Raw genomic sequence first — 18,260 nt, 5'->3', positions numbered from 1 at the left:
CCGTTTGATTTTGAAATTTTATATTATTGAATATTGTAGTTTTGCCATAGTCAAATTTTGTAATAAATACGTAAACGGATTAAGATATTTTTTTGTTATTATACTGATATACTATATGATTTATTATTATTACATACTTATTAATTAATAATTAAAACATAGTATACGTTCACTGACTAAGCAGGTATGACAATAATTATAATACTTCATCCAATCATGTACTTGTTCAGAAGAATTTTTTGGTAGTAGAATTTAAGAAAATGGCTCCTCAACCTATGGAAGCTGGAATAGATTATCGGTCATGTTTTTTTTTCTCAAGTCTGGTGTTACTGTTATGAATTTTACTAATATAAGTAATTGAGATCAGTTTGGTATGTCATGTTAAAAATGCATTTGGTCTAATAGAGCACAGTTAAATAGTATGTATTCCATTAAAGTAGCATTGAGCGTAGTCCAAGGCAAATAATTGAGTGTGAACCAAGTCCGTTCTGGTTATTTTTGAGTAAGCTAGGTTCAAACATAATATTTTAGTATGTCTTATTCTGTATGGGTATGGTTTCCATTACATAATAACTTAAAATTACTCAAGCTAACACTTTATAATTGTAATCATACCCTTAAGAATTAAAACAACTCAAACAATTATTGTTTCACCCTAGCTTACTAAAAAAAAAAACCAGAATGGACTTAGTTCACTATGCTTGTGAAACACTCAATTATCAAATTAAACAACGGGACATATTATATTTGTAGTTTTTTCATGGTTCTAGGAAAAGTAAGAGAATGATAATCATACGCGAGAACTAATATAAGAGAAAAAATGAGTTATAGTCAGTGTTAAGCATTATTTAATGATTTCTAGTCTAATTCTGCGACCTAAAAACTGAAAGGCATCATATAAATTTAATGGTCGTAATATCACCCTACAAACGTATACGGTGCGATTTATACAATACAAAAAGGAATTTTATAAAGTACGAGTGATTTTACAGATGTTAAGTATGTGAGTGATTTTAAATATTTTATAAAATAAATGGGAAAGCGATATTAAATACCTAATAATAAAAATTAAATTTTAAATTATCTATCATATTTGGGAAGTTCACGTAATATATATTGGGGTGGTGGAAAGTGGGGATGTTACTCGATATATTAATCTCAACTTGCACTATAAAATGAATAAAAGTATTATAGCAAGCGTAGCAGGGGAAGGCGCCGCATTTCGTGGCTTAATAACCTCCGTGATTGGTACGAGTGCAGCTCGACTGAACTGTTCCGGGTAGCAGATGACAAATCCAAGATCGCCTTGATGGTGGCCGACCTCCGCTAGGGGATGGCACAATAAGAAGAAGAAGTTAAATAATAATATGCATTAGTATTACATTAATGGTTGGAAGAATAGAGTATTTTATATTTCATTTTATTTAAAACAACATTTTATTATTCAGTGAAAATAAATATGAAATGATGAAAGAAAAGTAAGTAGAAGCTTGCCTTGAAAACGAATGATCTAAAGATATTCAAAATTCTTTTTACATTCAGAGTGACATTTTAATAATGAAATAATAGAAAATTCTACTTTAAGAAATGTACACCTGTTAGAGAATACTTCTTAAAACGTATTAAAAGCATTGTTTTCAATCCCCCGAGGACGATTCTCAATACGCTATTGGAAATTTTGGGCACCGCAAATTTTTATTTTCCCATTCGCCGGCGAAAGAATTTCAATTATTAAAAAAATCCCCAGAGACAGCATGTCGGAAGCAGTGGGAGAATTGAAATAAAAAACAGAAAATTTAAGTTTTCTCTAAAAATAATCAAAATTGAATAATAAAGTGAAATTACATTATTTTACGATTTTATAATTGGTTCAATTAAAAAATGGAAAATTCCACAAGCAATAATAAATTTTTAAATTAACCAACAGATCTTTTTCAGTCTTATATTATAATATAAAGTTCACCTGCATCGCTAAAGACTTAAAAATCTAATAGAGGTCTGGACAGTTATTACTAAAATATTATATACAATAATATGTACAAATTATTATGATATTTTTCTGTGTTTAAAATATCAATAGATTTTTCATTTTAATAATATAAGCATATTATTATTTAATTTTCGTATATTTAGAAATTTTACTTTCAATTCTTGTTATATAATTTAGTGTTGTGGGTTTTTCTCTAATTATAGAGTCCTCATATGCAGTTATTTTAAAAATTGTAAATTTTATAAAGGTTAGGTCGCACTACGCTAAGAAAATTCCTGTATTGAAAATTGACGATGGCATATTGGGTTTAAATTTTAAAAATAAACATCATTTCTTTCAAAAATTTTCGTAACTTATTCAATTAAATTCTTTTCGATTAATGAGTCATGGAAACTCTATTTCATGAGTAATTATTTATCCCAATAATATTAGGTTAATGTATGGAAAACGTATTATCTAATGTACTTAATTATGTAATTTTATTTATCACATTTTTTTTTTGGTTTAAAATAATATATATAAAGCACTATCTATGTTCATAGGGGAAAGAACTAACATTGGTAAAAAAACGTAACCCAACAAAGTGAACAAACAATTATTATAACCTACACAATAACAATACTTTTGACAAGATACTGGATGGACAATACATGTATATAATTAATATTTGTTATATTATAAAAACAACCTAGAAGGTGCTATATCGAAGTGTAGAAATACACATTTTTATATAGAAGATCCATGCTGGGTGCAAAGACTAGTGGGTATCGAATATATTATTTTTTATCACTGTTGTTGAACTTATATATTATTTCATGCCTACTTATTTATTTAATAATGTAAGTATGCCTAATGCCTTACACCAATAAAAATATTTTTTAAATGTGGTAGGTAATTAGATGTATAGATAAATAATATTATTATAAATCATTTAAAAATATAGATATTATATCAATTATTAAAAAAGTAAGCAACATTTTTTACTGAGCAAGGATGTACGGATGTTATTATTTTAGTTACTTAGTAAAATCTAATAATTAGTACCTGAAGGTATTTGTGGATATGGGTCATTTAAGACAATTTATATTTGTCAATTAATCATAGTATTACACTAATGTTCTCAATTTTGCTCATTCTCTACTTTATTGTAAGGAACGGCTACTCAATGGTACTGTCAGGTTTTGTATTTACTGTAGTAAGTAATTCACAAAATGTTACTTACATTAGAAATGAAATTCAATATTACCATTATTTTTGTAAGTAGGTACCGTAAACAAGGTTCTAGTATTGAATTACTTTATCCGACTATACATCGACTATAAATATAGCTAGGTACTACACACTTTCAACCCTTCTTTTAAACAAAAATTTACCTACAAACAGCCATTTTCAAATTGCCTCAATCTACTATTCAACAATCTACCAAACAACCTAGTTAGAATTTAAACAAAACATAATAATCACTTTTCGTTTTAAAGCACAGTTCGCTAACAACTGGTTGACCATCCCTCGTCTACTGATACATTACGTGGAAATTGTAGAAAGTTTCAGAATAATGGCAATTCTAGAAAGTAACGTGCTCACGTGGTTTAAAGAAAAACTGAAAAACAAAATTCAGTTACCCTTGGGATTTCAACCTGCACTCATGATCTACAAAGTCCAAAAGCCCTAAATACGTGATTATTAATTACAAGCAGATTTAACGCAAAAACCATGAATTGGTTAATTCTCAATGATTTATTTTTAGTGCTATTCCATTATACTAATTTTTACCGACTCGGGTTTAAATGTTCAAAATCTTCGGGCACTATGAACATTAACCAATGGTAAATGTACACTGACGCAGAAGATAAATGTACATTTATATAGCAAATTAATACAATAAAAACCCATTAAAACATTATAAATAAATAGATAAATTATTTGAAATCTGAATAGTTTGAAAATATCATACAGCAATATAATATATTATCATTGTTATTATGTTTGAGAAGAGCATATTAAAATGGTATTTCTCATATTAAATGGAACTAGGTAAAATAATGCATTACTAGTAGACAATAATAATTAAAAAAATTGACTTTAAACTTATAGAAATTTTAATTTGAATAAAAAAATGAATCAAATGGTAATTGATAATGAATCCTGATTTTTTTCTTCTTGAAATTGATGAATCGGGTAATAGTATATAACAGTATGTATACGATTTCATCAGGGGCAGTGCTACAATGAAATAATTTTCTGGATGAATAATGCCAAATCTAGCGACATCAATTGACCATCTCAGCGACAGATTGTTTCCTTTGATGTGACTTAAATGAAAGGTACTACACAAACAATCTGACAAACAACTCACAAGCTAAAACACACCATTATAGAAGAAATCGACCGAAATTGTCCAAAAAAGTGTGGCAAAAAAGTCTTGTCAAAAGTGCACTTATTTTTGCTACAGGCAAACGTGACCCTTTAACCGGTATCATTTTATAACTAAATTCCAAAAAAAATATTAAAAAACAACATTTGTAATCAAGGCTTGCTCGGCCTTGTACGTAATATTAAAATTAACCTACGAATATACATTTGTTTAAACTTTCATGAAATGTATTGAAAATAATATTATGTGTGCTTACTATTTGAATATAATATCATACTACCTACTCAAAATATGTAGGTTTATTTATTATTTATATATAAAAATACGAATTATAACGTATATTATTTTATACGATATTATGTATGTATTATTAGCATTTATATTTGTGATTGAAAGTTAAGTTAACATATTTTTTAATAGAACATAGTAATCAGACATGTGTCTAACATTTTGACATTTTTTACTATTCGTGCATGTTTGTGATGTGAGTTTATCTCACTTGGCTGGTTGATCCCTCGCGCCGGGCCCCCTATAAGCCCAGGCTACCAAGCTAGAAGCCTGTCAGCCTCCACCCTCTTGTGGGAGCCATGACCTAGATTCTTGAGGCCATAAACATCAGTAGAGATTGATCATCACTCGCCTTTCAATATGAAGAAGATTCTTTAATTATTTTAGTTTTACTTATTTTACTTCTACTTAGTAGAAGATCTTTAAATGTGTTGCAGTGTATAAAACCTTTCCAAATGGTCGCGGAACACCTATTCAGGTTTGACAGAATACTGGTTTTCCGCGGAACATAGTTTGGGAAACCCTGTTAGACTCTAACCTATGGAGTTCTTGCATTTGGGTAAAAAATACACAGTAAAAACCACATGTTTTTTTAATATTTGGGATTTGGACCGGCACCCATGGTTTTAGGGATGAGCGGTATACTAACCACTTCATACAAATTGGTTGCATAATAATATGATTTATATTATTATTGTTCAAAAACTAATCTCCGAAGCTTACGGTAATATATCATAGTATTATCTAAAAGGTTAACAAATACGACGGGTAGGAATTTTGGAATTGATAGCAGTAACCAAATTGGTCGTACAAAATAAATAGCCCCAAAAATGAGAGCAAAGATTAAATAATTATTATTGACAGTTCAAATAGTAACGCAAAGTGTAATTTAATAAATTGTTAATTTTAAAGTGCTACACAAAATTTGATGTGGCACTTGCATAAACTGCCGCTATATGCATAAATAAATTAATCAATTAGAATCTTTCCGTTGTATAAATTTAATTTAAAATGAACAAGTATTCTTGTTTCTCTCAAGACTTTTTTCGCATTGTTCCTCCACAGTAATACAAAACTTCTAAAGGTACTGAAAGACCTAATATCGTTCATTATTTTTTCGGACTATGAATAAGGTAACCTTCCTCTTCCGCGTCGACCTTCAATGTTTCCGTAGACGATAATAATCTTTTTAATAATATTATTTCATTCGTAAACACAAAATGGATAAATAAAACATCGGTGTATGTACTTATGTACGCGCGTTAGAAGTTATACTTCTTTGCCGTAATAAAACAAAAACAAAACTTGTGATAAACTAGATTCTTCGACTAACTTCAAGAAAAAGGACCACTTATTGGAACGCCGTTGGTTTATTTCTATACACTTTAACTTATATTACTAAATTAAATAATTATTTATCGTTGTTTTTATTTTTAAAGTAACAACTGCCACTATGACGTTTAATAGTTTGAATTGCAAATGGCCGACAATAAAAATTCGCTGCCTAGCAACGGAACAATTCTAAACTATAATATTATACTGTATAATCGTCACGATTGCAGTATCATTCTGTGGCGTAATGGTTGTGCGTTTGGCTGATAACCGAACAATCCTTGGTTTGATTTCAATCGAGTGTGTTTTTTTTTTGTGAAGAAATAAATTATGTGTTACATGTCACACGCCAAAAATACACTCTGATCTGATTTTACAAACGCACCTAAAGAAGTATAACTTCAAAAAGTTTTAGTAGTCTACTAGAAAAGTGAGTCGGAGAGTTTATGGATGTAGGACTACATTTATCAGCAAGGATGGATGAAGATGATATTAGCAAAATAATTGTTTTGTTTATTTAATGAATAATTTTGTTTAAAAGGTACAAAATAAATAATCGATTGAAATCTCACAGAGTTGTGCGCATAAAATGGCTGCTGGTACGCAACTTTAGAGGCCTGTTTTACCCACTCGTTTGGTCAATGTGAGACTTCGACCAGCTTAAGAGATCTTATTATATTGTATACTTGTCATTGGCAGATTTTTTCTTTTTGTTTACATAGTGTAATTTTTTGTACATTACACCAATTAATTATTTCTTCGAAAGTTTCAAGCGACTTTGCTATAACACAGATTTTTGTATAAACAAAAACGTTAGTACGTCAAATTAATATACGCATACATTATATAAGACTAAAATTATTGTTTATTTAGTTACCTTGCATTTTATAACAATATTATAATCTCATAATTGTTTAATAGAGGAACGATGAAATTGACATGACATGGCGCGATGTTATCCACAGGTATTGTGTAATTTTCCGTACGATAAGAATCGCTTAGACGGGAATTAAGTAATCCCTTTCACGACATACCCATATTTCAGGTACGCCTGAACGGTGAATTGACCTAATAAGTGGTTTCTTTGAAATACACCTTTATACGAACGCGATATAACGTTCACCAAAGTGGCATAGCACATTAATTATTGATCATTTTCGGTTGAAATTTTGTCACGAAAATCGCTTCGTCATTATTTTGTGGGTGTTTCAAGTTTACGTAATAAAATTTGACAGTTCAAGGTCACGGTCGAAATTTTTCTGTTATTTTTTTTTGTAATTAGTGACTTGGTATAAATTAGTCGCCTACAACTCAGTTATTATGTGTCAAGTGAAAACAAAATGTTTCTTTTCCGTTTATTCTAAATTAATTATATTATTCTAATGCAAATTCAATGTACGAATATACATTGGTCATTTTACTAAAAGTATTTCAAACTCTTGGAATAAAAAATTCTTACCTTCATAATAGTAGTACCAATTGGAATATTAATTATGTACCTCTCTACCTTTTTATTGTGTTTGATTTATGATCAAAAATATTGAATGCAGTGACGTTAAAAATGAAACTTCTTTTTTTAATTTTTATTAAGCTACAGTGTCTCAGCTGAGATTTATTTAGCTGCATATGATATATTTTGTTATTATATAAATTTTATATAAGTATAGGTACCTAATTAAAAACAATGATTATTAAAAAGAAAATATTATTTATAATGGATAGGTACATAATAATATACCATGGTAACTTCAACCATGTAGTTTTATAATTTTATACGTGCGGGTTACATTATTTTAGAAATATTTGAATTCATTAAATTGCTTTGATGTTTTGCTGAGTTGTAAATATTACAATTTCGAGTAACTGGTAAACGAAAATTACATTTTGACATCTTAAAATTATAATTTTTTTTCTTCTGATTTGAGTAAAATTTCTTCGGAATTTAAAAGATCCCAAATAGCAGGCTCCTAAAGGAGTAAGCATCAAAATTTTTAAAAAAGATTCTTTGGTCAAACTTCAGATCAACGCACGTATTTTGAGAATAAATAGCAGGAGTCTACCTAACTATATTATATATTCTCGTTTTGCCTTGCCTTCGCCATAACGAAAAGTAATAAGGTCAACATCGTTCAATGCGACAATAAATAACTTACGTTCTGAATGCTTCTCCTATAGTCAATTTTATTGTACAATATATTGAGCGGAATTCAAAAAGTTACTAGGAGATGACAATAATTTCCAAAAAAAGTGTCCATGTCAACGGTTGCAAGATTATCTATGAAAAAAAAATAGTGTAATATAACCAAGCAAAGGCACAATCATAGCTTATATAGTATTGACATGCTGGACAAAAGAACTGTCAATACATTCATTATTTGGTTTTTTATAAAGTAAAATGGAACAAAAAAATACAAAAATACCAAGGAAAACCCCCAAGCAAAGCTGGGTACAAACGCTAGCATTCTTATACAACATCAATTTGTATTATTTGTACGTTCCTACCGATTTATTGTTGTGTATAAGATAAGTTTTCCTTGTAAACTAATTATAAACTTACTCTAAACGCTTCGCTGTTTGAGCATAATGACAGCTGTGTTATTAAATTTTATTAGCCATTTGCAATAATTTACTAAAGTAGTTAATGATATTTTCTCCGCTCATCAAATACGTAGTAAAAGCACACTTTACATACCTAATCAAATAGTAGCAGAGATCAAATATTATAATATGCGGAGTATTATTATCAAACTTTAGCCATACACTACTAAAGCACGCACAAATTTAGTATTAAAAGGGTGTGTATTTAATAAGCCAGTACAAGGAAATTGGCAGTAGAAAGCTCTAGTATTATGGGGTTTTACATAAAAGTTCATCATTCAGAAAACTCATCAAAACTTTTCACTATGATAATATTACAATCACAAAGCGACGAAACTGTAATATTAATTCTGGCCTTAGATAAAACTGTGCATCTACCTGCCCTGTGGTATAAGTTGTTTTAATAATGTAGTACATTCATTCATTGCTTCGTAAGTAGTACCAAAAGATATGTTATAGAGCGCAAATTTGGAATAATAAAATAAATGCTCCCCATAATTAAATAGTTCTGTTGTTCCTCTGTATACTGGAGGATGATATTGTTAAGTATTTAATAGTAGTACAAGCTTTTAGAACAGTTTAGAAAAATCTATAAACGTATAAATGTCCCAAGAATCTAGCCTCATTGCTACGCTCCTGACGAAAAAATGAAATTTTTCATTTAGGTTATTTTAATGGTACAATTCATAACTTACTATGATTGTTATGTCATGTATTTTGAGTTACAAAGTTTACCATTTTCTTTTTCTAATTATTATTCATGATATTAAGCCGAATCTTTATGAACCAACATTTTTTGCAATCCACTTTATAAATCATTTTCTTAACTCATTGTTAATGATCGCGTTTATTTGCATCACTTCTATCTTCGGCACGTTATCATACATGGTGTATGAATGACTTATCAAAAGCATTTGACTCACGTCTTTCGAGTCAGTAGTATAATGCACAACGCACGTTTATTACGTAAAACATAATATTATAAGTATCAAATACTAACAAAGCCATCCCCGGAGGAGATGGGCGGATAACGTCAAATAGGACGTGGAGAGGTTGAGTGTGACAAACTGGAGAGAGAGCGTTCTAGATAGAGATTCTTAAAAGGAAATTATGCAGTCGGCCATAGATCTGAATGTTTTGTAGCGCCAATTTTACTAACTAAGTGTAATACAATAATGTATTCAAAAAATATTATTCGTTTATTACCTTATTTTACTTGTGTATTTTGACTATCAAAAATACTAGTATCAACTAGTTTGTATATTGGTCAATAGTCTACAACGTTTAAAGAGAAAGTTTCTAAATTGGTTAAGGAACGTAAAATGCGATGCAAAATTAATTTTCTTTTTGAGGTTTTGTCCATTATAAATCTTAAGTTTCTAAAAGTTCCGGGTGTATGGTCTATTAAAAAAGCATTAGGTTCATGTTATAACGATCAACAAAGTAGATATTGACGCAAAGATCAATACCACTAACAACACCATAATTAGATTTTTTGCCATTATTACATAAATTTAAACCTGTTTAGGAATAGAATACATTTTAGAGTCTACAATTCTGTATATGCACCGAAATTTGCCTAAGTTATTTTTGAAAATGATTTATAATCGTTTTTTACAATTGTTGGACATTTACTTAACCCATTACTTTAATGCTCTGAATTCAAATACCTACACATACTTGATTCAAAGATTGATATTCTAATACTATTCCATAATTGGCGTTAAGCCAGAGTTAATAGCATTATTAAATCTTTTCATAACTTCCAATATTTTATACACATTTTTCTTTGAAATAAATTCTCTGAAAAAAATTTGACCGATTTCATTAAGAAATACTTTTTGTTCATCTTATAATGTACTATGTAGTATAATATTATTAAATAGAATCGTATTGTGTTATGAAGTTATGTAATATAATATGTCACATTTGTTTGTGGATGATTCTAAAAATTATAATATCACTTTGTAATATTATATTATATTGTTATGTCTTTACATAGAAATCAAAAAACTGAACGAAACATTTTTCTTATATTATGAAGCTTAAAAGTGGCCGGTTATTAAGTTGGCTTGGTGAAATTACTGTAGGTTAAATATAATTTTTTTATCAATCTTCATCTTACTTATAGAAAAAGCATATTTAAAAAAAATAGGCAGATAGGTAATTTAAGCTGTTAAATGTACTGATACGACAAATTTCTTTTACAAAGTATGGTTAGGCATCATATTTTACTAATTACTACTACCAATTCAAATAGTTATGTGACATCGATGTCAAATAAGACATATTGAAAGAATGCCCACGATATACTTATCGTTATTTTATCAAAATAATACGTATTCAATATAAAGATAATATGTGGAATTATTATCTATCGCATCATATTAGTCTAGGAAATGGTGAAAGCAATTTCAATAATATCACTTAATAAATAACTCACCTTTGATAAAGTCGACAGCCATTTCCAGCCCGTACGTGTCCTTGTCGCAGTCGTCCAAGATGTGCGCTCCGATCGTTACATTTGGCACAAGTTTCAGTTTTTTGTTGAATATGTCCAGCGTATAAAGCATAGCCTCCAATGCTTGGATTCCCCCCTGAGGCATGATTGGCCCACACGTTACATCATCTTCGCGAGAATGAACCATCATCAGCCCACCCAAATTAACATCCCCTTCCACCACCGCTTCTTTCTTCACAGGCCAAGGGATTTCGGGGTAAGAGAAGGGAACTGGAGCAATCATCATTAGCTCTCTAGGTGAAGGATCAACTATTAAATCTGATGATAGCATTTTAAGTAAATATGGTGAATTATCATTCAGTCTATCTTCGTGTTTGATATGATGATTTTTATGATGTTTTTTGATATTAAATTGATATGTTTCAGTTTTGTTAAGATCTTGATAGTTTTTATTTAATAAAAGCTCCTGCGTTTCATTATCTTTGACGTCTTTTACGAATTTTTCAAATTCTTTTAAAGATTTCTGTTCCATTTCATCGCTCGATAAATTGAAAGGATTTTGAGTTACTTGTTGGATACGTTCCTCGTTTCTACTGAATTCGTCATCTTCATAAACGAATTCATTTTCTTTATCTACGTGATCCAACGGCGCTTGTGAAAAACTGACTGCGTTGAAAAAACTTTCTAAAGATTGACTCAGGTCTATGTTAGTTTTCTTGCCTCTGTGTCTGTGTTTGTGATGCTTTCTGCTTGATTTCCTACGCGGTGTTTCTGTCGGAGGCGTCTCGTATTTTTCTCTATCCCGTATTTTCCCTCTATCAATAAAGAAACTTTGAAATTCTTCAAACGTGCCGTCGGTTGTGAAGTCATTCTTATTTCTCTCTTTAGATGCTAATAAAAGATCCTCTTCGGCCAAACTGAATTCGTTGTTCGACTTCGAATCATCGTCCTGATAAAATGTCGGGTAGTCAAACACATCCAAACTTCCATGACGAACACATTCCACATTGATTGTATTGATAAAGTTGTTGATAATAGTGTTAACTATTAAAACTAATGAAATATTTAATACAAAATGTAATCTTAATTTATATTTAAACGGTTTTTTGCAATGACTCTGAAGTTCTAACATACTTCTTTCTGTTGTTTTATTATTGCCACTTTTGTTTTATAATCATTTTTGCTTCACGTTTTTTTCTAAAACAATTTCACTGAGTTTATAATATCACATATTATTTCTGTTCTCACATAATTTTTTAAAATGTCACTTTGTTCGATAATTTCTTGAATCATTTTCACGAAAATAATCCATCAATTTTAAAAGATCTACCTACATAATTTTCTAGAAATATAATACATCAATATTATAAAATATATCCTTTTATTTAAAATAATACATGATATGATAGATTTAAACAATAAAATAGTAGGCTACAAAATAGGTAAACTGAAAGTTTTTACATAGAGTACGCATTAGTGGTTAAATGTCATTAGAGTTTAGCCAAATTTGTTAGTTAAAGTGTTTATAAAAAATATATTACTTTAAACTCTATGAATACTCTGTAAAATGTCGTTTTATACTATGTAGGTATAATAAAAGCTTGATGGTACAAAGTGGTCATGGTTAGAAAGTTTGTTGTTCATTACGGCTTTTATAATTGGACAAAAGATTGGTTACAATTATAATTATAATTATACTTGATAATTCAAAAGGTAGTAACTGGTGTGGTGTAGGAACTGAGTGGTTTTCCCATTTTATTCCTGACTAACGTTTTATCTTCATTTTTATTGCGCTGTATTTTGTGGGTTATTAGCATAATGTAAATTGCTGCGCTTGTTTTGGTAATTAAATGTGCGGAAGTACAAACTGAGCTTTAAACAAAATGTTACTAAGTGCCCATTTTCATTATCAAGTAGCCGTTAGAGAGATTAAGCTTAAGAAATGTGGTTTTCATTGCCGTTCAAAAATCGATCCCACTAGATATATTAATGTAATTATTTTGCATTTTTTTTTTTGTAAAGTCAATAAAATTCCACATCTATAAATCATATAGCATTATCATTATCCTAATAGAATTATATGCACTTTGACGGAGTGAAAGTTGTTTTAATAGTTTTTATTTTACGAGAAATGGATATTAACTACTTGCCTAACTTATTGGGTACTCTGGGTTCAATACATGTTGCAGGGACAAACGAGATTATAAACCAACACGTTACCGCTCGGCCATTGTGGGCGTTACCATGATTAAAATTACAAAAATTGTAGCCATATCATGACGCAAATTGAAATATATGAGATAGCGTAGTTATTATAAATATAATTTACGAGGTCAGATGATTAATTCGTTGAAAATACTCATCTTGAGACCTAACTTGTAATTTTTTTCTAACATCATTCTTCAATAAAAAGAATGTTAAATATTATATTCTTAAATGGTTTTCGTAATTTTATTTAGCAATGAAGGAAAATATTTAATCTACTAATTAATATTTTTTTTTTTGACACACATTTTAATATTTAAAACTATTCCTGAGAATGATATTTGAGAAAAAAAATAAAACATAAAGACGAATTTATATTAGTCAAAAAAATCTATCAATATCACTACCCCGACAATTATTATTGTAAAATAAAAAAAATGATCAAAGCTATTTAATATTAATTGTAAGCACCAGTTTAATTAATGCATGTAATACTTTTTTAATGTTTATGCTATATTGTAAACTGTATCATAATAAGTTATCATTTATATAAAAATTTATTGTAAATATTTCTTTGGCAATAAAATTATGTGTATTGAGAGAAATTATATGAATAATATAATATAGACGCCTAACGATACAATATGACAATTTTATTCGAAAAATATAGATGTCAGATAAAATATTAGACAGGAAACAATTTAACTCACTTAAAACTAATCCACGTGTAGGTATATAAAAAAAATATGAAAACCCAATTATAATTTTTTTTTATATTGCGCAACATTATTTAAGCAACGGCTTAAAAAATAAAACTGTTAGACATTTTTATTATGCATAACTAATGAAACCGTAATAAATATTAATTTATTCGGTCGTTATATAGTGTGTAGGTACACTTTTCATAATATGAACTTTACATCATAGATGTAATAAGCTTATCATTTGATGAGATTTTTAAAGATAAAATCTCCTACATGCCAAAAAAAGATAAGGTTGTTTGGACCTTTTTATTTTATATTTGAATATAAGTAAATTTTGTACTAAAAAATAATACGTTAAGGTGAAGCCTTTACTGAGCCTTTTTTAAAGAGGCACCTAGCGGAAAAATACGAAGCTTGCATTTGAGATTTTTTTTTGTTAATTTACAATTTCAACTGTATTGATTAATAAATATGTATCTGAAAACATTAAAAAGAAAAATATTTTTTATTTTAAGTCAAAAATAAACTTACAATTGTAAAAAATGTAATAAAATGTGAATTTTATTACATTTTTTTACAATATTTATTTATTATATTCATATAACATTATTATTTTTTCATATATTATACACTACATTATAAATTTTATGCGTGTCTTAAAAAACCGACACATTACGCGGAATTTTTAAGACACTAAAATAGCTAACAAATTTCGCTCAAGAATAATATATCGGTGGCATAAGGGCTTCAAATATACTAGACGGAATAATACACTTTGTAGTATGGCACATATGCTTGCAATGGCAAAATTTTCCGCAGATGTGACATTGTTTAGTTCGAGGAAAAAATAATATGAAAACACAGAAAGGGCAAAGATAGCAAAGTATAAAGGGTAAAGAAGCCTGGAGCCAAAAGTTATCACTTGTAGATTCTAAGTTAGAAAATAAATATCATCTTTTGTAGGGTGACTATGAATGCTAGATTAAATTGAAAACATTAAAACTTAATTTTAAAAAAATTCACCAATTTAGAATAGCGCAAGAATCAGATAACTAATATAAATAATAATCAAAGTAAGTTTGGCTAAGTATGCTTTTGTCATTTCTGCAACAAAATTATTAAAATTACAAAAATATTTTAAATAGTAAAGAACAGCATTGCAGTAAAGTTTTTTCTTTGATAAAATTTAAATATAATTATACGGAGTTAATATAAATCTCTAATGAAAATAAATTCTAAAATATGAATTACAATAATTATTTGGAAAATTAAAATTATTTATGTAAATTTTAATAAAATTGTAATGAATATTATATTATTATTTTATTTTTATTCACCATTATCATCATCAGTAAAAATATATACATTTAGGTATTGATAAAAGTTCTTCTCGGCTACTTTTGAAAATAGAACATGTACATTTTACGTTGCTTACGTAGAACAGAGAACACAAGAACCTCGAACTGAAAAATGGGCATTTTGTCCACAATATTATACTCGTGTAATACGAATATAGTTGTGTAGCTAGTCAACAGATTAAATATTGCTAGACTAATTTAAAATAGTAGAAAACTGGACACGTAGTTTTTTAGTTGTATAAGTTTAATCATGTTTTCTTCTAGACATTATTAAAACCTTATAAAGCCTTGAGTCTACAACATAGACTAGGCTAGAAGAAATAAGTAACAGCATTAAGAAAAAGACCTACAAAAATTAACAAAGTTTTTTATATACTACAGTGAATAAACAATGTTATATCTTAGTGTTGAACAAGATACTTATTATCGGTTTATTTTTTACTTTTGACATTTTTTTAAAATTTTGTATTAGGTAGGTATATAATATATTATTTAAAAATAAACCTAGTTTATATTTTATATTATTATATTATTTATGTTTTCTAATATACTAGATAATATGTTATCCGATATAAACTGAAAAAACATAACTAAAGTGTCGATAGTGTATTTTTTTGTTGAAAATTTATCATTACTTATATTTAATACTTATGCAAAATGAATTATTGTATTGAAATATGTTTAATTGATTAACATTAATACGATACAAATTGTGTCTTATTCTTACTGTTTTTGATAAAATTGACCAATGTATGTAATTATGTTATATACAGACGATATCATATTATTAATAAAATTTCATATTATTGATGTATTGATACGATATCATATTATTGGATATTAAATAAATTTTCTTTTCACTATTTCCGATCCTAATAGGATCATATGGGCCTCCATAGAGTAGACGTTTGAAGTAACAGATTTTTTTTGGTTTTTTGTTTTTACTACAAATGGTTGTTAGTTCAACATTTATTAAATCCATACCCTGATTCGAAATACAAATTGAAAATTAATTTGTTTATTTTCCAGAACCAAAATTCGAACCTTCAACCTACGACATTAAAAACCGACGCGTAATTTGCTCGGCCATCCGAATAATATATATATATATATATATTATGTAGGTACCGATAGACTTTGTAAAAAGACGTTGATATTGATATTTTTGACGACATTGATAATTGTGATTATATCATATGCCTAATCGGAATGCTCTGTTTTGACATATGATTTTAAAATACTGTGCATTCTTTGTGTTTGTATATTAAGATATTCTAAATGACGATGATTAGTTATCAATAAACACACTTGTTTTATGCTTTTAATATAATATTAACTATCTTTCTGGAATAAATACCTACTTAAAAAAATGTGGTATGGTGTGAGATTTGCTAGGTATTTCATAATGAAAAATCAAATTGGGATAATGGAAATTTCGGTACTGTTCGGTTATACGGAATACAGCGGAAAACACATTTTGAAAATAGCCGATAAACTGGATTATTTGTTAGGTTAACCTAATCAAACCTAACCTAACCTAACCCAACCTAACCTAACGTAAACTAACCTAAACTAACAAATAACCCAGTATATCGGGTATTTTCAAAATGCGTTTTCCGCTGTATTTCGTATAACCGAACAGTACCAAAAAAGTGAATAGTGTTTAACTTGCTCCATTTTATATGGAGGTTTGTAAGTTGGCAATAATTCCTAGATATATAATATAATAATTAATAAAAAAATAAATATAATAATTCCTACTGGCCAAAAAAACTGAATAAAAACGTATCAAAAATAGACAGAGAAAATGCGTTTAAAAAATACTCTGGGCAACCAAATTAAACTGATTGTAGAAGTCAATAAATAAAAATACGTATACAAGTAACATTAAATGAGATAAATTATCTTTGTTATTTTAAATCTTCTATAAAATGATTGGATAGTATGGATGTTTGTGACCTTTTTTTGTATAAATATTAAAATAATGTATTTTGAATTTGGAATAGTTACATAATTATAAGTTTATAGATAAAACTACCAATGATAATTTTGTTTTAAAACCATTAGGTATGTTTTTAACACCATTTTTTTGATAATGAATCTCAGATAAAAATGTAAAACAAATAAATAAACAATATCAAACGACTTGCAGATTCTTTAATGCTTTACTTGTTTTTTTAAGCTTCGATTTCTATTTGCTATTCAGGTTTTGTCTCTATGTAATAATATTTTTTAGATAACGGGTAGAATTTAGATACAAAACTATTTTTGTTTGGAAAGCAAAATTATTGTTGAAACGGTGTATATATTTTCAAAAGAATATAATATAATATATAAGGATAAATCTAGAGTGCTTTGATATATTATTTATTTGCATCAGAAATTCCTTCAGGTGTGTGAGAAAGCGTCATCCTATTTTAGATGGAAAACATAGCAAAATAATGCTTTCGCATAAATTTAGTAATATAGCAAAATCTTCTGTTTTCTTTGGCAACATCTGAGTGGAACATTTTCTTAATATTTAACGGAAAGTATCTGCGATGGACCTGAATTTTTTTCTGAGGGCGTTTCTGAGCAATATCTTATATTTTTAATGCTGTAACATAAAACTGATCGAGCGGATATGGGAAATATACATTTTCTCAAATGGTGATCGTAAATTCTAGAAAATATTTTGCCTACTTACAATTTATTTTAGGCAATATTTTGTGAAACCTGAATTTAAAAAAAAATTACGTATAAGTTAATTGGTTAATCCATACAACATAATGTTATTACTTTAGCGATTTGTTTAAGTATGAAACAATTAAATTTTAGTTAATTATTTTCATTTTAATACTTAATTTGTAAAATAATGTTACCATAATTATATATTATAATAATATAATTTGATTCGATCATTAAGTATATCAGTTTTAATACTATTTCTAAGATAATACGAATAAATGAT

General features: G+C 28.1%; 1 protein-coding gene across 1 annotated transcript in view; it reads right to left on the bottom strand.

The window, feature by feature from the left end:
* Window positions 1-12,134, bottom strand: part of LOC147073791 (metabotropic glutamate receptor 2-like) — a 411,881-nt gene extending 399,747 nt beyond the window's left edge. Inside the window, exon 1 of the mRNA XM_085944815.1 lies at window positions 11,026-12,134. Within this exon, the coding sequence (XP_085800941.1) occupies window positions 11,026-11,575 (550 nt within the window). The 5' untranslated portion in view covers window positions 11,576-12,134. The remainder of the gene's footprint in view (window positions 1-11,025) is intronic.
* Between the last annotated feature and the right edge of the window lie 6,126 nt (window positions 12,135-18,260).

The sequence above is a fragment of the Rhyacophila brunnea genome, unplaced genomic scaffold (genome assembly GCF_057557595.1).
Source record: "Rhyacophila brunnea isolate RB1 unplaced genomic scaffold, BYU_Rbru_1.0 scaffold_17, whole genome shotgun sequence".
Taxonomy (NCBI): domain Eukaryota; kingdom Metazoa; phylum Arthropoda; class Insecta; order Trichoptera; family Rhyacophilidae; genus Rhyacophila; species Rhyacophila brunnea.
This window is presented reverse-complemented; position numbering and strand designations above follow the sequence as displayed.